The sequence below is a fragment of the Montipora capricornis genome, chromosome 4 (genome assembly GCF_036669925.1).
Source record: "Montipora capricornis isolate CH-2021 chromosome 4, ASM3666992v2, whole genome shotgun sequence".
In the NCBI taxonomy this organism is placed as follows: domain Eukaryota; kingdom Metazoa; phylum Cnidaria; class Anthozoa; order Scleractinia; family Acroporidae; genus Montipora; species Montipora capricornis.
This window is the reverse complement of record NC_090886.1, coordinates 20,830,834-20,853,333: the sequence shown is the minus strand read 5'-3', so window position 1 is coordinate 20,853,333 and position 22,500 is coordinate 20,830,834. Positions and strand designations below refer to the sequence as shown.

General features: G+C 39.1%; 2 protein-coding genes across 6 annotated transcripts in view; one reads left to right on the top strand and one right to left on the bottom strand.

Moving 5' to 3' along the window:
• Window positions 1–1,558, bottom strand: part of LOC138044533 (uncharacterized) — a 2,376-nt gene extending 818 nt beyond the window's left edge. Inside the window, exon 1 of the mRNA XM_068891019.1 lies at window positions 1–1,558. This exon is cut by the window's left edge and continues 818 nt beyond it. Coding sequence (XP_068747120.1) covers window positions 660–1,451 — 792 coding nt within the window. The 5' untranslated portion in view covers window positions 1,452–1,558 and the 3' untranslated portion in view covers window positions 1–659.
• An 11,543-nt stretch (window positions 1,559–13,101) lies between these two features.
• The window catches only part of LOC138045771 (uncharacterized), a 39,031-nt gene continuing 29,632 nt past the window's right edge, over window positions 13,102–22,500 (top strand). The window contains exons 1-4 of one of the 5 annotated variants that reach the window (XM_068892385.1): window positions 13,102–13,184; window positions 14,292–14,368; window positions 16,893–16,926; window positions 17,515–17,628. Coding sequence is in view for 1 of the 5 variants with exons in the window: in XM_068892384.1 (XP_068748485.1) it covers window positions 21,850–21,946 (97 nt within the window). In the remaining 4 variants the exon portion in view is untranslated. Of the gene's footprint in view, window positions 13,185–14,291; window positions 14,369–16,400; window positions 16,927–17,514; window positions 17,629–21,768; window positions 21,947–22,500 lie in introns of those variants that run through there. The other 4 variants (XM_068892388.1, XM_068892386.1, XM_068892389.1 and 1 more) reach the window with 4 other exon arrangements.

The window sequence follows — 22,500 nt, the reverse complement described above, 5'->3', positions numbered from 1 at the left end:
AGTGTCATGTAAGCGAGGAACAACTTGACCTCTGGATGGACTGGAACGGGTAGCGCATGATTGAATTTGGCATGCATTAAGCAACGTCAAGTGTGCTTTCATGCCAACATGATAGGGAAATAAAGTAGGCATCATGTAAACACGATACGAAATCAAGTAGTCATCCCAGTATGGAACTCGCGCCGGGGCGAGTTTTCTCTTGTAAACATCCCCTGAGTAACCGCATATGTGTAAAGTCATTTCCGCCTGATGACACTTCACCGGGATGATTTTAGTTTGTGCCGTGAGCTTTTCTTCTGTGCCAAAAGAGTTTTCGTTTGTGCCATGAGGTTTTCGTGTGTGCGGTGAAGTTTTCGTTTGTGCCGTGACACCTATGGGCCACCGTAGTTTAACCAGGGAGCTCAACTTAACAGTTTATCAGTTCAGTCAACACCTTCAAAATGGCAGATTTAAAATTATGAATTTCATCTATATCCCTTATGTGTATCATGTATGTTACTTCATTATTGATCGTGTTTAAATAAAAGATCTCCTCTTGTCTTGTATTGCCCGAAAAATAAGGCAGCCTTATTAGACCAGGTCGAGCGATCTGGATCGTTTGAGCCCTTTATTCCGTTAAAATCTATTTGTGGAAAATGTTAGTAATTCGACTTCCCACTTTAATCCCAGTCCGTGCTTTTTGTATCTTGAATTTTACCAACAATGGATTTTCTCAATCCAATGTATGGGACATTATTGCTCAATTCAGAGGCAAAGTGAATTAATTTGTCCCCAGGCTCAGCTCTTAACAACTGGGGATGTGTTTGAAATGCTTGCTTCTTAGATGCCGAGGAAGACGGCGGCAACGACGCTGGATTTTTATTGAGGGAGATATCCACTTCTCCTGATTCGCTACTCAGTGTCGTTTCGTCCTTTGTAACATGCATTTTTAGTTTTCCGGCATCACCAGAGACGTGAAATCCGCTGAATTTAACATCTGACTTTTTGGTTCCCGAGACCTGCTTACTCCGATGGAAGACTGGAAAATGTAATGCATCCTTCTTCGAGACGAGATGTGAAATATCTAAGGTATTCAATTTTCTATGCATTCTTATCGGGTGTTGCATTTTCGAGGAAATTCTGGTTTTTCTGTTCCTTTTGGCGTTGCTCGCTTTCCTATTCTTCATCTTCAAAATGGTTGATTTTCGAAAGCAAAGGGTATGCCATCCGGGTTGTGTTACATGTACTATAGGTTTGTCTGATTTGAGAACTGGGTATTCAGCAGTGCCTGGTTTAACCACTACTTGAACTGAGTCTGCTTGAGCAGTTACTTTCGCTAAGTCCTTTGTTGCTGAGATTTTCAAATCTCCTGATTTGTCTTCAACTTGAAAATGAGCCTTTTGTCCTGTGCTTTCTGCTGCTGATATTGCAGAGATGGTAAGCGAAAGAAAGATTGCACACACAGTTAACATAGTCCCCCAAAAGAGGAGTCAAAATTCTTGATTCGTTATATCCTTTGTTGGACAGGTTAACTCTAAATCAAAATGCGGACGACTTCAAGTTCCCTTATCCGTCTTGGGGTTCCATTCAATTGTTTTCCTGAATATAAATAAATTATTAATGTTAATTGTTTTATGTTCCAAGAAACGTAAAAATCCACGGGTGGTTAAAATGTCAAAAGGGAACTTCACAAAGAAAAAGATTAAAACCACAGTGTTAATTTAGACCATTGAATGAACTCTTATTTAAGATTGAAGTCAGGCTAAATCCCTGTACAATCCGTTTAGCTTAGCACACAATTTAGTAACAGCTTCTTTGCTCTAACGACCCATGCATTTCTTAATTATGACCAATGGTTACGAAATTGACACTGTAGTTTTCTTATTTTTTGGAACATTGAGTCCTTAAGTTGGGTGCGTGATAAACAGAAAGAAAAAAGAAGGAAGGATATTTTATTTATTTCTTATGATAATTTTGTTTAAAAATCATGATATGCTTTAGAAAGACACCAAGAGGCTAAAAGATGAAGACTAAGTTGGTTTTAACTCTGTTTTTGGTATCATTGTTTCATTATTAACTTATTGAACAGGTGAGTTCTTATTTGCCAACGTTGCGTAAACCGCACCCACTTTTACGGCTCGCAGCACCGTTGACTTCATGGCGGTCAGCTGTCACCACAAGTGTTTCTTCCCGTTCTTGCCCTGTTGTTCTGCCGTAGTTGTTTCAGTTTTATTCTCAACTTTGGTTCATTCTGCCCCGATTCCCCAAGATGCCGGAGGCTTTCAGAAACCGCATTTTCAGGTATCTTTAGAAAAGCAACAAGGCTAATTCTTAGTTTGATGCAACCTCTGTTCTCGGAAGTTATGATATTACTTGAGCCTTTGGATCAATATTCAAAGCCTTCTTTTTCACTATCAGCTTAAAAGAAAGCGTTATGTTTGGATAGAAAATACGTAGTAACCTATACTAACAAACAAAATCCCCATTTTCAGATATTCCCAGTTTGTTACGGAAGGATGACATGATTGGGTTGCTCTTTAATGACAAACCTTGCGTTATGTTTCTCTCGGTCGCTGGAACTTTCGTAAGTTTTTGCAGGTCGTGGAAGTCTCTCTTGTACTCGCAGTTGTCTTCAATGCGATGGGTTAACAAGGACAAGCTAGTACCATTTACTTCACATCTTTGACCACTTAATCGGGTTTCTTTTTTGTGGTCAGAATGTTCGTCCAGTCTGATTGTAAACAGCACTAAAGAAGACTAAATTTGCATCTATCAAATATCAGTGCCAAACATTTGATTATGTTGTGTGTTGAACCGGCCGGGGAAACGAACACACGACCTGCCTCTCAGCAGACAAGCACCTTATCCAAGTGGGACATCCTGGCGGTGTTATCAATATGGAAGTGTTTCAAAAAGAACAACCCCCGGGATATCTTTTTAATGGTTTCCTGATTTCCTGATCTTCAGTGACCTCTTACGGCGGTTAGTTACCAGGAGTGGTAGTTTTGTTGCATGGACTCGCAGCTAAACCCTTTCTAGTTAGCTTGCTGGCTTCAGTTAATAAACAAAGATACATTTCAGATTCACGCTTCCATAGCTTTTCACAACTGAGATGAAAGTGGTGTATTATACTTATATTGTTTTTGTTTTTCTCAGGTTGAGCACAAAGCTGGTGTTTTATCGATCACAGCGACAAAAGATAAAGCAGACGTTGATGTCAAATCGGACACCATTCGTTTACTTGTGAAGCCTGGAGATAAACAATTCCCAGTTGGTAAAGCACCTGAAGTCAAAATTGTTCATGTGGAACATGGCGGATGCTGTGGCGGTTTACCTCAAATTTTTCCTGCTTGAGGCTTTTTAAGAATCTTCAGGTTCCTTCCAGTTGCAATCGTCTTCAAAGTCTTCATTTTGGAAACTTATATAAATCTTTTTAACGTACAATTCTATTCAAATATGAATAAATGTATATAGTCATGAGTTCGAATCCCGCCTGGTGAAGCCACCTCAATTTCCGGTTCATGTGTTTATATATATATATATATATATAGCGCAAGTAGGGGGTTCCAGTTAGCTGCAGAGTGCTCGATACGTGAAGTAGAGCGAATATAACGTTTAGAAGAAAGACAACTTCACAGCGTAGCGACTTCAAGTCTCATGTTGAGACAATCATCAGGCTACAGATCTTATATTTGCATTCTAACTCATTTAAAGACCATAATAAAAGCAGATACGCGCCACCTACTGAACAAAAGAAACGAGTTAATTTCTAAATGCAGACACAAGAACAAATACCTTTTGTCGAACTTAAAATAGCACGCTCCCCTAGAGTATTAGAATGGTCTTTAAATGAGTTAGAATGCAAATGTAAGATCTGTAGCCTGATGATTGTCCAAACATGAAACTTGAAGTCGCTACGCTGTGAAGTTGTCTTTCTTCTAAACGTTATATATATATATATATATATATATATATTTTTTTTTTTTGTGAACTGTTTTAACTTTTAACTTACAAACAAATCATAATTATACAAACAAGACCATGGTGGCCCGCGGTTGGCATTTCATTTCTAGGCTGGCAACTTACAATGCGACATTATTATTGGCTCTCACAACAAAGATAAACAAAAAGGCACTTAAAAATTAACAAGGGTTACACAAACGTCTCATTCATAAGAGAGAAAAGTGTTCTAAAAATTACTTGAGATATTATAGGTAACTCTTAAAGAAAAGCTATATACTTTGAAAGATCGATGTAGCGCATATCCGGCAATATCATATTATCTCTATAAGAGAATATTACTTAAATTGTCCAGATAAGTGGGAGGACCACTTCTCTCTTTCGTCCAATCAAATCTGTATATTTACAATGGGACTCACTTGAGCTGGCTTCGCACAAATTCCATGTCAACCGACATTTTTCGGCATCTTACTTCCATAAGAATTTCTGCGATCCGCGACCTACTTCCTCATCACTTTTCTTAGAAACTGTCCAACCAGACCAGACTATATATGAATACGGCGGTTTCTGTTTTGTTCAATTGAGTGTGGTTTTTGTCACCCAAGGGAAGAAACAAGAATAAAAGCCTGAGAAAATATTTGGATGATGTGACCGTTGACTTATTCCCCTAATGTAGGATGCAAGCAACCCTTATTAGTGATACCGAGACATCGGCCGTTTTCCCACTAGAAGACGAACAAATAGTCTGGACGAAAAATTATTTGAAATTTGTCCGTCTAGGAAGACGATTTGTCCGTCCAGGCGCACAAGTCCACGTAAGTCTTATTTGAGACGAGATTGTCTTGAGATTAGTGGAAAGTTCGGAGTGTCCGACCGACGCCATCGTATAGTGTATAAAAACAATTTACCACCGAAGGCAAAAGCATAGTCTCAGTATTAACATTTTCAAACAATCTTCCATTTTGTTCCTATTTTATGGTATTTCAAGGTACTGTGGAAAGAACCACGTGAATCAAAGAGATGACGACGAAATGTTTCTTTCTAGTTAATGTTCCTGTTCCTGTTTTACTATCATATTTTCAAGGTATTTTCCATAATTACGTAAACTGCCTTTCAATTGATAGCGTAGCAAATAAACGTTGATGCAAATTGCATCTTTCACTTTCATTTACCTACCAACTGAATTACACTTATAATCATAAACCATTTCAATTTTCTCAAAATTGATTGGGGCATTAACTACTTTATTTTTCACTCATTATTGTGTAGGGTCGAAATCGGACACCTGTGATCGGATACCTGAAATCGGACAGTTACATCATCCAATCATGTTAAGAGCACTCAGCTTAATCCACCATTCACGGAATTTATTACAATAACCATAGCAACAATGACTTACCCTACCAAACTGGGGATCTTCCAAAATGGACAAATTTAAATAGACAACATGCAGTATGTCGAACAAACTGCATTATGTGGCATACCACAAGGTAGAACTCTCGACTAGGACCTTTTCTACTTTTAATCTATATAAACCTGCCAAATTGTTCTGGAAAATTAAATTTTAAGATTTTTGCAGATGATACGAATATATTCGCCTCAGCAAGAAACTTGGAGACACTCGAGCAGCTAATGAAAATTAAAGAGTGGTGTGATATGAAGAAAACTAACTTTATAGTAATCAAATCTATAAAAAGGGAATCAGCAATAACTATTAACATCCAAATAACGATGGTATTTCTCAATCGTTGGAGCGAAAGCATTGTATAAAATATTTAGGGGTTATGATAGATGAATTTTTAAACTGGAATATATTTCATTTGCTTGTTCTCACATATCTCGTCACACTGGTATGATAGCAAAATTAAGGCATTATCTCAGCGCTCAATTCAGCAGCTAAAACAAGTCTGTTTATCCCTACTTTTCCTATATCTTATTGGTTTGGGGCAGTGCCTATGTAAGACACACATGAATAAAATCCAAGTGAAACAAGATCACATTGTAAGATAAATATTTTTGCCAGAACACATAACAAGGACACACAAAGTGCCCAACCTTTGATAAATCTGTTACGCCTTCTTACGGTGGATAGCGTTTATCGTCTTCATGCAAGTTTATCCATTCATGGCATAAAGGCCTCCTTCTTGACGTTTTTGATGATTTGTTTCAATATGCTACTAATATTCATGGTTATAACACAAGATACTCTTCTGAAAGAAACCTTCATAAATCTAAAGTACGGACCACAGTATTGGAAGGTAATCTCTTCCCCTTGCGTCAATTGAATTCTTTAAAAGAAGCTAGTGTTTTTGAAAACAATGAATGAATCCACCTCATTCAAAGAGTGTACGCAACTAAGTATATAAGGTTCCTTTTTTGGACTTCTGTATATTTTATTCCATAGTTTAAGTGTTTTTTAAAATAAACTTTGAAACCTTGAAACTTCTTCCACTTTTGTCTTTTCTCAGTTTCTTCCCTTTATTCACTTGTTGTCTAATCAAAACTTTAAATGTGTTATGGGGAGCTAACATGAAAACCGATAGGCTACTTAGCTTCCCAGATCGCATTTTACTATTAATTGAATTATTTTCTTATTATTTTATTAAAAATCAAGCTATGATGTAAAGCAATTATTTTACTTTACAATGAGTTAAATATACTCTTCTTATCTCAGTTTTATCATTTTAAAGCACTCATTAATGGCCATCATACGTCGGATCTTGCGGACCATGTTACATCAACTGGTCAAAGTTTAAAATGGGATCATTTTGAAATTTTAGCGAAAGGGTGATCCGACACTCACTGTGGAATAAAGGATGTCAGCAAAGAAAAGCTGTGCCTTTATTAGTTTTTTGTCACCTCTTATGTTACTTAATAGTTAATAAGTCAGTGATCCTGTATATTTAAACTCCAATTTTGTATTAACCGTCACTTCCGAAGATGTATGCAGAAGCACACGAAGCGTCAAGTAAGGGATAATTTCAAATGATACTTTTATATCTGATGTTTGTCACCGCTGTTTGTGTGTTATTTCTGATAGAGCTAAATATAGATCCTTGATTCTTGATTCTTAAATCCCCCCTAAATTCACGCCGTTAGACGAACAAATGGACAAATCAAGTGGATGGCGATGGTTTATGTGCAGTTTTTCAATACATAGCAGGAGGAAAGAAGGTTCGTATGGTAAACAAGCCATACCTAGTGCCGAGATTCATGCACTCGAACGTATCCAGTTTGTCACTGTCCATTGTCCTTCTTTTATGACTTTAAGACGGACAACACTAGCAGAAATTGGTTGTCTTGAATTCTTATTAGTCGACCAATACCAAAGGACTGTTTTACTGTTCATCGTCTATTGCGAAAACGGTCATCATCTTTTGTTTGAAACCCATGACTGGCCGTGGATTCGGCTGCTGCGAAACTGTCGTTGTAATGTGGAACTCTTCAGCTTTAACAGTTAAATTAATACCCTAGCTCTAAAGAGTATCATACAGAGATCACGGTCGTTGGCGAAAAATATTAACTAGCAATCGAAAGACTGTCATTGGAGATTTGACTGCTGTTCACAGCCTGGGTAAGAATTTTTGGACGAATTCGTTTTGACATGATTATACTTTATTATCTACATTTGACAACACAAATCAAAAGATAAAAAAGATCAGTTTAAAACTGTATCATGGTTTGTCATGGAAGCATTGACTACAGGTCCACAAGCCTTGAGCCCTGATTTTTACATTTGAAGTCAGTCAAGTCTCGCTGAAACAAAGCAAACCAGAAATTATAATTAGCATTAGAACCGACTCTGTATTAATTTTAATAATTCGTTAGGCCTCACGAAAATACGTTTCATGTTTTCTGGGGCTATCCAGGTAGAACTTAAACAATAAAATATAACAAGATGCCCTACAAGAGCAGTATATGCGTATGTGTCGTTAAAAAGGTGATGCCTTTGAAATGACAGAAACGAACATGGTAAACTACGGAGGTAAAATCGAGAAAAAGTTAACAAAACGGGGTTTTCCAAGCGGTCATCCTGTCCAAGCAGATCCGGGTTTTACTTTGCTAAAAAGCGCAAGCATGTAGCTAAATTGCATATGGGAGTGCTCGACTAAATTTTAGAAGTGTCATTCTTTATCGAGAGAAAATGAGGGGACAGAGAAGGAGGCTCCCGGTCCAGCCCTTGGGATATGTCATGTCCACGAAAGTTATTTTTAGACGAGCGGAAGTCTTCCGAGACGTCCGCATACAGGCCAACCTCGGTCCAATGTTTGAAAGAAAATATATATTCATCAGCCTTCCACGTGCGCCATCATTTTCTCTTTTCACTAAGAACCTGAGAGCGATGCAAGACTGCATGCGGACGTCTCAGAAGACAGACTTCCGCTAGAACAAAGACTTCCACTCGTCTAAAAATAACTTTCGTGGACATAACAAATCCCGGCCAACGCCTTGAGCCTCCCTCTCTGTCCCCTCATTTTCTCTTGTCTTTATATATTGCATTCTGGTTGTGTTTTGTTCTAATCAGCAACTCGGGTCAGTGATAACCTCACGTTTTGGTGTTAGTTCAAATAATTGGAGCGACTCGCTCATCCTTTTCTCTAAAAGTAAGACGTTTTTGCTAAACAGCACTTGAGCGGAGGTGCAACCTAATCGCGCCTTTGTTAGAAACTACAGTGCCCTTTGTCCGCTTTTATAGTCTTTACTTCCCCGTTTTTCCTTCTTTTTTTATATTAACTAGCATGGGATCCCCATGTTAACTAGTAAAGTCCCGCCCCCGGGCTGTGTAAAATTTCCGAAGAAAACTTGTTTAAAATCAGGTAGAGTCACAACATAAACCACAATCTCGATCTGCCCCCCTGGCTGCATGCATTTATCCTTTTATCGCGTCACAAATCGAAAAATGAACTTACAGACTGAGTTGGAGAAAAGTGATTATAAACATGTCTTTGATCTCCAGTTGGAAGCGTTGCTGCTACAAAGCAGTTAAGCTCTGCCAGAGGTGACACTTGATTGACTGTGCTCGGCCAGGGGGCTTGGTTCGGAGCCTCTGACTCAGTTTGCAACTTGCATCCCGTTTCTACAGTCGATTCGACTTTTGCTGAAGGAACAGCGAAGGCAGGCTGAAAAATCAACTCCTCATCTCCGGGCGAAGGGACTGGAGCTGAGTTGCTAAGCGCAAGAAGTGCGTACGCTGCTTCCATTTCGTCTGTGCTGTATTTCTGGTTATTCGCATTACGGCAAACATAAATCCGTAAAAGAAAAAGTAGAATGAAAACACCTTAGAAAGGCAAATAGCGGGGAAGGCGTATACCATAAGATGACCTTCATTAAGCAAGATTTAAAGGGCATGTAAACCCAAAAATACAAGTTACTCTTATCCTACGTAAAAAGTGGCGAGGAAAACGAATTTTGCGTTCATTTTGCTCAATTCGGCTTAGTTTGGGAAGAATATCCTCATTTCTACTGAAATTCCACTTCCGGTGAAAACAATAGCGAGCGATCGTGACGTCACCGGTGGAACACGAAATTACTATGGCGGCTAGTACAAGTAGCAGTAATTCGGAGGACGCTCTCTCAGAAGAGAGCGACTCAAGTGCCTTAAATTTATATGACAGTGATGGGGATAATTCCGAAAATGTACAAGACGCTGGGCCACGTCCCTATCGATTTGAGCCGCGAAGGATTTGGCGAAATGATCAGAGAGAAAACAACCCCGAACCGGTTGACAGCGACACCGATCGTCTCGGAAACAGAGACTGGTATTTAGTTCACAGTGTGATTTATTTGCATTCGAGACAAAAACTTAACAAGACACGCATATCATCTAAACCGTGGCAATAAGAACTTTTGGGTCTGAATTTTCTTGGGTGTTTTATGTGAATTTATTTGGGTGCGAATGTGGAACTTGTCAACCCATGCCGACAACAGATGAAAGCGTTTGCTGCACGGAAATCAAGCCAGTGTGGCAAAAAGTAGAAGACCAGCCTGAAACAGAGATGAAGTGTATCACGGAACATCCAGGTTTTCAGTCAACCTGCCTCGATGTATGGGTGCTGGATACTGCTTGTTACGCATACAGGCAGAGTACGGCGCAGATAATCAAAAGGGAAATGAGTAAGATTAAGTTATAGTTTGTTTTGTTACATGTTATTTTGTTTTTGCCTTTGTGAGATAGATTTGTTGAATTTATTTATTTATTTATTAGTTACAATGCTGAGTGTCAAAGATACTTATATAATTTTTTTTCTCCTTTTGTAGTAAATTTCGCTACGTTGCCTATCGACAGCTGGTTCGCTTTTGCTGGGTTATCTCGGCAAACATGTCAGGGGCCCTCTGCCATCTTGTGCGGCAAACAAGATCCGACACACCTTTCCAGCTGATTTCGAAGGCTCCTATACACTGGCTTGTAACTGCCTGTAATCCATCACTGTTTTCATTGTATTGAAGCGAAGTCAACAGAAGTCTGTAGATTGTAATTCAAAGAAGCTCATAATGCTGAATATTGTCATTGCATATGGAAACTCTCCTACGTTCAACCTAGAGATATGTTATAATCATACAGTCATTTGTATTCATCACTTTGCGTTCAAGATGAAGCCAACAAAATCCAATATCACACTGTACAGCTGTATCACTCAAATTTCATTCCTCGCTACTGGTTTCGGTTTCAGGCATTTGTTCAGAAAGGTCAACGTCTGGCTCAGAGTTGGCTCCCGGACAGCTGGCTTTCTCGTAATCTTTCAATAACTATGAAAAACAAGGTTTCCCTGGGAATGAATCAATTTATTTCGTGTCAATCTGAAGATTTGCACTTAAATCAATTTTTTACGTACTCTGTTGGCCTCTAACTTCTGAAGAGCGCGACTTCTGCTCGTTTTTTTCTCAGTTCTGTCCGACACTTCCGGTTCCTCGCATTCTGCCATGGGTCGCTTTTTTACTTCAAACGACTTTGTTTCTGGATGGGCATGAATCTTCGGCACAGCACCGGGAAGTAATTGCTTCTTCTCTGTACGGACAATTTCTGCCATGTAACTGTTTTCATAACAGTCGGGAGAAAAATGATTGCTACAAAAAACAGAATGTACCGACGGCTCTACGAAATCGGCTCTATTTCACCCATTGCCGCTTCAAATTCGTGTTTTTTGGGAATTTATGCATGGTATGCCCGGTTTTGTTTGAGTTTCTACAAAACTGAACAACACAACGCTTTACCATTATGAAAAAAATAAATATACTCCAACCAAAACGAAGTACCTAGACTAGTCCGTGTTTCACGAGGTTACACTTCCGGTAAAGGAAGGTTCCACCTGTGACGTCACAGGCGGATGTTTCGAATTTCGAAGAGCTTTTACGAGGTGAAAACGGGCTTGACTGAAAAAAATAATTATGGATATGGCATACCTGTCATTTGTGCTAAACCGCTAGGTGAACAAAAAGTGTAAGATTTTTGGGTTTACATGCCCTTTAATATTATCAATGCCCAGCTGATCTCCTGTTTAGTTAAAGTGGAAATCTGTCATCTGAGCATACAAAGCCCTGTGATGGCTAATGGGTGGTGCCAAGATAAATCATTCTCTTCAAAAGAGAAACTATCAAAGCTAGAATATTCAATCCTAGGGTGCGTAATTTCAAATGCTACCTTGCTAAATGGACATAATACTTACACTTTTCAGACAGCAGTCGTCGTTGACTGTATACATTAACATAAACAACTCTATTGGATTCCATCAAATAACCATTTATTTGTAATGCTTATCCTTTTACTTAAATCTCATCAAGAGACTCTCCCAGCGTGTGATGTATATGTTACGCCTAGGTTCTGTGCCTGGCTTTCATACTCTATTATCTCTTGAGGAGGTTATCCCAACCCACGTTAAGACTCTCATTAGCAGCTGGAGAACAAGTGCTAACGCAAAGATTGCAAAAAAATATAGATGGCTTTAATACAGCAATCATTTTATTCGCTTAATGCTTCCGCTATCTGTACAGACTATTTTTCTTCGTAATTGATCAAAGTGTCTTAATGGTTTTAGTCTTTTATGAGAAGTGTATGCTAGAAAAGGTAACGATGCAAAGAATTCCGCAATTCGTTATCGAAAGAATCCAGTTAAATGCAGCGCATACGTAGTATGTTAAAAATTGCGATTAAATGCGGAATAGCTTTTGGAAATACGCTTATTTCTCGAGAACCATTCGTTAGAATTTAACGAAATTTGGCACAAAAATACTTTGAGAAATAAATAACTGAAGGTTGAAAAAAAATTGAACTTTAACACAGGAAATTCTAGAACCTTCAACAGGGGATAATTAAAGATTTCTCCGTCAAATTATTATTAAAATAGTGTTAACTTGTGAGCATCGTTACAACCTTGGTGCATGCAAATTATAAAGAAAATCTAACGACCAGATTTTCTGCAAATAAGCAAAACCGATTTTGAAGGCCTGTTTATGTTTATTCATGTTCATCAGCAAAAAACCAAAGTTCGTGTTGTTAAATTGCTTGCTACCATTTTTGGCCACCAAAGGATCAAGAGTTTTAGAGAAAAACTTAAGGTAAATGAAACATAGGTATCACAAACTGTTTTCAGTCACCGTAAAAGAACGAGTGAGGGAAGCGAACGAGTAAGTTAAACGATCCTTCACAACGAGTGAGCGAATAAGTACAGAGATCATAAACTTAAAGAGTAAATTGTGAGGCTATCAAACCGCTAAACAAAAGCCCCAAACAAATAGCAAAATATTTTTGATATAAAAGAACTCTCTACCTTCCATGCCTCGCTTGAACAAAAACTTTGAAAACCATACACCAGTCAGCCGAAATATTTGCAAGTCGGTACACTGGCAGCCAGCGCCTAAGCTCAACAAACTACTAGCCAATCAAACGCAAGAACAATAATATTTTCAAAAGTGAAAAAAATCGTACGACCAATCAAAAGGCTGATACGACAACTTTTCACACATGAAATTTTTGTTTCATCACGGAAATGTACGTAAATCTCTATACTTATATAAAGTAACCGGCTCACGATGTTACGAAATTGCAGGAACTTGATTCTCGTTTAGTGCGGTTTTGTTACCTGTTCAATTGCAGGGCGTTTTTCTTGTTTCACTTGACCATTGTTGAACTCACTCTTATGTGTTGCATGATTGTTTATAGATGTCATTATGAAGGAATACTGCAACTTTTAGCTGATCTCAAATAGAAGACCTTTGCTGATACGACAACAACGCTACAGATTAATTAGGTGAGTTAAACTGGAACCCTTCCTTTAGTATTCCTGAGTCAGTGATAGCAGAATCACTGACAGAAAAAGGCTGCCCTTCTTAAAATTTTTAAGAACCATGGAAACAGTGACATCATAATCAACAAAGGCTCGCGCGCGTTCTCGTAAGAACTTGTTAAGCAAGTACAGAAACAGGCTAACTTCTCATTTACTACATCAATTACTTTAAAACAGTATCTTTAATCCTCTTGACTCCTCTCCGCTACCCCCTCCTTACGAACAATGATTTTGGACCTTTCACATGCTTGTCTTGCTTTCGGAAAGTAATGAAATCCAATGCATAAGGGAAGAAAGATGAAATGGGCTTGAAATGTGATGTGTTACCACTTATGACCTATCTTGTAGCCTGTCTAGCTAGCGGAAATTACGAGAAAGAGGTGTATGTTTTTGGCAACGGAGCCGCCAGAAGAACGGTGACTCTACTAACTAGGGTGTGCTCGCATCATTGTTAGTTGAGGGGACTGACACGGCTTATGGTAATTTGCGAAACGAAGCGAAACAAAACAAAATAAACAGAGAAATAAATGATGAGGAGATGAGTCAGAAACTGCAGACACGACAAAAAGTTCTAAAGGGAAAGATATTTTGACTGTGCATCAATGGTCGCACTATAGGACCTTGTTTCGCAAAATACCGATTTCCACCGGCCATTAATTGGTAACTAGAGAAACAAGGTTCTTTCGCGCGACCACTGGTGCCAGTCAAAATGTTTTTTCACTCGACCTCGTGAACTTGGCTTATTTTATTCATCTAAACACTTTTCGGAGACAAATGGGTCATTCTAGCCATCTTTGATGCTTGTTTCGCTAATTGCCAATGTGCCGGTGGAAAACGGTACTTCGCGAATGAAGATCTCAGACTGACAGCGCGATCGTTTGTTTCATTTCGTTTCGCAAATCACCATGAGCCGACCCCGAGGAGAGTAAATTTCTGGATTTTAGTCTCACTTAAGGTGTTCTGTGCAAAACGCTATCATATGACGGTAAGCGTGAGGGTCTCGTTTAGGGGTTGCCTGCGAAGAAATAGAGAAATCTGTATTTAATATGTTTTAAATATGGTCTCTTTTAGGGGTTAAAAAGCCTGAGCCACGCCCAGATTGGTCTCCTTTAGGAGTTTAATTCAGAATGTTCGACTAGCTGCCCAAAGTTAGTGTGATGTTCTTTATCTTTCTCATACGATACCTTTTGAGTTTTTCCTTCTGAGGGCAAAAGGTCCCGAAAAAAGGAATTTATTAATATTAAAATCTGGTGCCTCGTCACAGATTCTGTTATTAGCGAGTTGTTAACATAGTACTACCTGGTACTACTTTTTACTGGGTTGCCATGTACAACCCAGTCAGAAAATGAATTGAATATCTCCGTTGTTTCCTGTGTCGAGAAATGGAAACCTGTCAATCCCCTGCTAAGTATTGTCTTCGTGCGTAGAGTCTTCTGCCCGTATTTTTGGTAGGTTTCAGGGGGTAGTAGAAATGCGTAGATTTTATCCTGTGGACAAAGGCTGAGGAACTCCAGGCGTTTGCGATACTTTTTGATGCAAACGTAAAGCCAGAAAAATGTTTGAACTGCCATCAGATTAGAGTGAAAAGAAGAAGAATTATGAAGCAGAAATAACATGTTCAGTCCTTCCTTAGTGTAAATGCTTAGTGTAACTGCAAGACATGCAGAAAAACGTCCGTCAGAGCAATTTGAAGTCAGGTTTTTGCTGATTATTTAACTTAAAGAAGAAACGAGTGAGTTTTACTCAAGAGCGTGTTTTGTTATAGCCTGCAAGCAGGTTCTTCCGTTGAAAGGCGCGCAGTCGAAATAATAGGCCAGGTTTGGTTACTAGTTTCGAAACAAACTAGTAACCAAGCTCCTACATTTCGACTGTGCGCCATTTTCAACGGAAGAGCCGGCTTGGCTAGTTTTCAAATAGCCTGCGAGCAGGCCCTCCGAGGGACTGGGGTTGAGGGTAGAATGAGGGCCTGCCCGCATGGCTTCGAATTTTGCATGTCGCGTCCAAATAAAAGATAACTCCGCTTCGCTTTACCGAAATTTGGCAGCAGTTGTGGTCGACGAGTCTCACACAGTGGAGATGCGGTCAGGGAAAACAGATTTCTGTATTACGATTCCTGTCGTTTCAAGTTTGCGTGATAAATTTTTCCCTGACTGAACGAAATACATTTTCCGTGGAAGGCACTTCGACGAATTACCGTACAGAATATTCAGTACGCTTTACAGCATCAACAGTAGTTGTTAGGATTTTCTGGCGAAGGCTTCCTTCTTTACATTTTTTTTGGAGTTTCTGCCTCGAGCAATTTGAAATACACAACGCGTTGCTTACTGTTTTTTCAATGTTTACTTCAGGTGCGCTCTGATTGGCTGATTTTTGACAGCTCTCTCAGCGTGACATCAGCAGGCGGCATTCAAAATTCAGAGGGATGCGTGCAGGCTCACATTCTCTCCCACCGCATAGAGAGAGCCTGCTCGCAGGCTAGTTTTGATATCTTTGAACTGATTTTATTACCAAAGATTTAAAAAAGTAAAAGACCTCAAAACGGCACAGTACATTATTCAACGTGTCAAGAGCCCATGAGTAGGAGCTTCCATACGTATAGATAAGAGCAACCAGTAAATGAGGTTACTTTCCGCCAAAAATTACCACCCAACTCAGTGCTTTCCGTTTTTGTTTAGCACATACCACAGGCAACCCAGTTTACGCTCATAGAGCGTCTAGTTAAGTTGTAACTTGAGCGTGACTACATTTGAGGCCGGCATAAATGGATTTTCCAGTTCACCGCGCAAGATAAGGAATTCTTCAGTTTCGACTGGACATGGATATCTCATACAATGCATTCGAGAGATCTAGATTTTTAGATCAGATATTGAGTATAAAGCTCATGCACGTAGCGTATTACCGGTGACCTGAAGCAGAGTTTCAAACCATCTAGATACACACAACAGATACAACTCCGATTTTACTTCAAATTTATTTGAAATAAGACTTCAGTTGACAGCATCTCAATAACTTAATTTTTTATATAGTCGATTTGAATCCGCCGAAGTTGATCCCAGTCCCCTACAGCTTTCCATGTGTGTTGGCCAATGATTTCTTTGACATGCTTCTCCACAATAACAAGCCGACCAACACCCACCACACAGGAATAAACGAGGAGTTTTCGAGCTGCAATGCGTGCAGGCCTAAGGGGAGAAAAAAAAGGGAAGCTTATTACACTATATGAGAAGCCTTTTGTAGTATTACCTGGTTTTTATCATAATTTTTATCAATATTTTGTAATCATCATTTAAACTTAATTTTATAGCTCTGGGCCCACGGGCGGTAATTGGCTTTATGCTGTTGTTGTTGCCCTGTAATTTTTTTGTCTGTAGTTTATTGTGATGTCATAGCTAATTAAAAAAATAATAAAAATAAAGCCTTTAACCAGTCCCGTATGACACCTATACTCTATCGCCCTACGTAAAAGAATCCAGGAAGCCCTCAGATTTCAGATTCCAAGGGTCGTGGACTCACAATGTTACAGTTGCGTTACTATTTTTGCGTGACATCATTTGATTTCTTTGGGTTTTTTGTTTGCGGTTAAAGGGAGTGTTGTGTTTCAGTTTTTCGCACGCCCTTTTCTTTTGTCGTTGTCGGCACGTGGAATTGTGTGCAAGTTGTTTTTGGTTTCAGTCTTTTCAAGCCATCGACAAAGTGGAATCGATATGTGAGTGATCCTTTTCTTCGGTTTATCTTTATGTTAGTTTCATGGCACACTATTTCTTCAGATCCATTTAGTATTGATTTGGTTATGTTTGTCGCCTTAGTTGTATTCATATGGTTTGTCGGTTTAATTAAGCTCCAGTTATATCGATCGAGGTAGTGTATTCTCAATTTGGCGTGTTTTCTTTCCCGCGTCAAGTATATAGCGAGTTACGATCTTAAGTTTCTAAAGCGTTGATTACAGTGTTTAAGTTTAGTATGTATTTGTATTATTTTCAGTTTACTACTCGATACCAATAACTGTATGAGGCAGTGTGGCCCTGTGGTTAGGGCGCTTGCCTTGAGATCCGGAGATCCCGGGTTCAAGACCCGCTCTGACCACTCGTTGAATTTGATCCTGGTAGTCCCTGGTTCACCCAAATGGTTTGCCTCCGGCCAGTTGGGATTCTTAACAGTTGTTGTTGTTGTGTTCTGTTGTTTCGTTGATTGTTTCATTGGCCCTGAAAAGCCCCTATGGGGAGCGGTCAATTAAGTATGTATTGTATTGTATTGTATTGTATGAAAAATTCGTTCCTGGTTCTGGTACACACAGGTTCCACCGAAATGGATCCTGGATGCCATCGAAATGTGTGGATTCTTGATTCCATACAATGGATTCCGGATTCCAAAGCCTTCACATCGGGCGAAAGACCTTGATGCTTTTAAGGTGAGTTATGGAGAAATTTTCCAAGAAAATTTCAGTTCAGAAAGTATTCCTATTTCGTAGAAAGTTAATTACTGAAGAAATACTTTTTTTTAGTTCCCGTGTGTTTCACTATGCACCATCACTGAGCTATATGAGTCTGTCAAGGGCGACTTCAAAACAAAATAATGTTGAAATTAACCTCTACGATTTGTAAAATAATTAGGATAGTACACGCACTCTCATTGGTCAATAGCTGTGTTTAGATGAGACTATGGAAACACGGCTGTGACATCACACGAATTTTGATTGGTTATGTATTGTCAGACGCGCGTTTTAGTTGGCTTTTAGGAAATATGACCGTGTATCAAAATCTGTTTCAATCAATTTTCCTTCATTTGTCGAATTTATATCTTTGAGGAGTATTTTATAAAAGCAATAGAGCCCTTTTTTTTCCGTGTTTCCATAACCTCATCTAAACACTCGGGGAAATTGAGAGAATTCTCGACAGTTATGAAAACCCTCGACTCGACTCGACTCGACTCACCAGCATTAAATACCATGGAAACCTATAGGTTTTGATACCTCTTAACCAACGGATAGCGCTAAGCAGGCTTCGAGCAACCGGCCCCAGAGAAATTGTTAACAAAGAAACTGAACCATTCAGTGTGTCCTGCGAGGGCTACCTGTTTAGGACTGTAAGTTTAAAAGCAAAGTATTTCTGGCCCAAGGGAATAGGGCTTTGCAAGTTTTTCACCGAGTAGATTGCTATCCTGCAGGCACAACATCAAAACCGGTTGAGTTGTTCATCGGAGTTTAATCTTTTTAGTGGATAGCGCAATCCATCTTTCCAACAACTGATGAAGGGTTTTTTTATTTGAATCAGACTTTGTGTTGTCATGTATTGAAAAACAAAGGATAAGAACAAACACAAAACAGAAACAATGGAGCCTAATTCAAAACACAACATCTCTGAACAAGAGGATTTCGGGTTGACATTCTGGAGCTCAAATATCAAGCAAATATCAAGCAAACTACTTTGTTTCCCTGTCCCCTACCGGTTGTTTTTTAGGTAACCTAGATGTTGCTACATTTAAGCCATCATCCCTAAGGCGGTGCCAATTGACGAATAAAATAGTCTGGCGTTAGACAGAGTAAAATCTATAAGTATCACTCTTAAGAGGGAAGTGTTAAAATAGATTGCGCTGTTGTATTATTCTTTACCATAGCTTTTTGAAGAATGCGTCTTTGGCGCCGCATTCCTTCCTGAATACCCTCCCGGCGCGCTCGCTCCAGTTCCTTTCTGTGTTGTCTTCTCGTATCCTCTATTGTCTTTTTGAAGTATTCTTTCACGGTCTTCGCCATGTTAAGTACAAGATTCTGACATGTCGTACGCATAGCTTGGATTTTTTTCTCGCTCCGTTCTCTCTCCTGTAGAAGCCGAAGCTCTGTGAAGTAAAGTGAAAGGATGTGTCCTTGGCAATCGAGGACGACTTCATCATTACATATGAACACTATGCAGAAGCACAGGCATTCATCCCTTTCTTTATAAATAACCATTTTATAAAAAAGAGGCTGATAAAGGGATAACTTGAAATATGACTACCTGTCCAAAATATACCATACCATGCCATATCACACTTCACCACAACACATCACCATATCATTCTGTGCCGTATCATTACCACACAATGAGTAAAAGGAACACGATACCGAGAAATAACGTCAAACTTAACTTCTCTACGACCGCCGACACTATCCGTACCGATCTAATAAAAAAAAAGACCAAAGCCGCAAAGCACCACGGCTTACAATTTGATGAATTTCAGTGTTCGTGTTATCCATTGTAAAAATGCCCAAAATAAATAACCTTTTTCATTGAAATTAAGGCCATGTTACACGAGGCAATTTTTCTTGCAACTCGCAACGCAACGATGACGAATAAAAAACCTTTCAAGTTGCAGAGGGTATGTTACACGTTGGAAACTTCTTTCGCAACTGCAACGCGTACAATAACAAACAAGATGGCGGACGCGCTAAGTCGCCGAAAGATGATGCCCATTCTGACAAAATTGCGTTGCGAGTTGCAGAGGGGATGTCACTCGCAAGCAACTTGTCTCGCAACGTTGCGAAGAGTAGAGGGTCGTTCTACTTTTCTCGCAACTCGCAACGCAACAATTGCAGTTGCAAAATGGGGTGTTACACGTGAATTTTTTCTCGCAACTTGCAACGCAACGTTTGTTGCGATGCGAGTTGCAAGAGAAATTGCCTCGTGTAACATGGCCTTTAGTATAAGCACATGATTTCGATTGCTATTTGGAAAAAAAAAAGAACGAGTAATTTTTTTCAAAGACGACCAAAATTGCACAAGCCGTGGGGCGATTGCAATTTGTAGTCTTCGAAAAAAATTACAAGTTCTTATTTATTCCAAACTGCACGAGAAAAATCACGTGATTACTTATTAATAATATATACGAAAAAATTCGATTTGGTTAAGCAGAAGAAACGCACGCGTATCACGCAATCAGGGAAAAATTGCGCCATAAATTGCGCCATCCAGGGCCCGCGCATAATTTGAAAAGAAAAGATTTGATTGGTACTGACCACTCTATTGTTTATTAGCCAATCATAATCCAGAATTTCGTTGTGTAATTTGCACTGGTGTATTACACTTTTTACACTTGAACTGCACTGCTCTCAGACAATTTTGTTCAGTTTTTGAAACGTGACTTTACCGTACATGAAAACTAAAACATCTCTAAAATCAGTGCTTACGCTTCCATTAAAAAATCTGTGCTCTAGAGTCAACCACGGAAATCAATGCCTTAGACCTAATCATCTCAAGATCGCCCGGGCAGATAGTCCAGGGGCAACTGTTCAGGGAGCGAATTTCCTGTTACTAATGGCCGAGTATTTTAGAATGAAGCCAGCGACAAGAATCTGCTCTTAAATTAATTGAACCTGAAAGCCGTAAATGTAAATTAAAGTGGAATGTTGACAAGAAAATCTGAAATCTCACCAAATGACTCGAGTTGCAGTTCCAGCATTCGCGGTTCATGTTTTACCTTTACGGCTGGGGATATATCTCCTATGTTCCCAGCTACTTGAACAGTGACATCTCTCATCTCACCCAAAAGACTTTGACAGTTCTCAAACAGCATTTCAAGCTGGACATAGATAATGACAAAGACAAGGTTTTAGATTGTTACATTATTGAAGAACACATAGTTTTGCTTTTACGTAAAAAATAAGGTTAAATTTATTCCTTGTCGAATCTCAAAATGAGTCTCTAGGAGACTCGTTTTGTCCTGCCTCTGGTTGTTCAAAGTCCGTATAACTTTATCCGCTGGATAAGTCACTATTAAGATTATAAAATATACTTCAAGTTAAACGTTGGCAAAGCGTTTTGTACTCGCCTTTACTTTGATGTGCTTTCAGTGTGCATATTCACGTTTGGGTAAGCAAATACTATAATCTTTGCTCAGATTGAAACCGTTGGGTGGTGACTGATCTACCGAATAAAGTTATACGCCCTTTAAACAACTGGGGCCTGGTCTATAAAGGAGACTGGTGATTATGCGCATTACCATAAAGTTCACAATAAAAGTGAAACCGGGGGTATCGTCCCTCCCCTCCCCCAATAGCTTGCCATGGTCAACCTGAGGAGAAATGAATGAGTTATACTTGCTTGCCTGTTTGAACGCTTTTACGTTCTCCCGTGCGGTTCTTCTTTGGTCCCACCCCATTGGAGGTATGTCTTCTGTGTACAAATTGCGTCAAGAAGAAAATGAAATTACAAAGGAAGAAACAGAAAATAAAGCATCGCTTATAACTCACCAACTATTGTGGTTTTCTTTATAACAATAACTTTTCGAAAACTAAATGGACCTGTAGATGTACTTTGTGTGATATCATTTCTACAGGGTCTGTAATACCTGTTTCCGTAGAGTCACCGTCATAAATACGAGGGGCTCTTTCTTCGGGAAAAGCCATTTGTGTTAAGAAGAGCAAAAGAACTAAAATTTTGTTTTTACGCTGACAGTTGTTGCAAAACAGAGCCGTTAGTTTTGTGGATACAAACGACACGCAAACACGATTCACTTGTCTCGCGCGTTCTGTCGCGCGCGCAGTATTTGTGAGACAACTGAGTTGTCAGCGGTAATTGTTTATGTCCATTTCCAAGATGGCGGACGATTTTATCAAAGGAGACGACGAAAATTCTTTGAAATTAGCGAACCTTGGTGTATGAAAGGCTGGTTATTTACAAAAGAAATGGAACTTGGGGTATTTTATTTTATCGTTGTACTGACTGTTTTGTATTTGGTGCGTGAAACGTCTGGAGGTAAGGTTATTCTGGCGTATCACATCTCACAATACACTGTACATGTATTAGTGATGTTTGTACGTAGATTGATTGAGGCTTGAGAAGTTACACTCGAAAGGGCAGCTTAGAAATCTTTCTTTTGTTGGTTCAATTATGTACTTTTATCAATTCAACGCAGCAACAACTGACACAGCCCCACTGTTTCTTTAGAACCTAACCCCTTCATTTTGTTTATAGTAAGGATTGATTGACTCTGAAAAGATACCATATAAAACACTATTTATTGCATGGATTAGAGCCACCTTAAATTTTCCAATTGTGTAGGTAGCTCTGAATCTGCTTATTACTTCCGTCAATAAAACATAGGGGTTACCATTAGTTCATTTTTGATTATACAAGTTGTACATTTACATTGTAACCATTTAAAACAAAAAAAACTTAATGTTGTGTTTCAGATCACTCTTCTGTTGCTATATATGGTAACTACTTACATCGGAATATTGATCAATTTTTGTTAAACCATAATTGTTGCAGTGCTTCATATGGTGCGGCCATAACATTTCTGTTTGGTG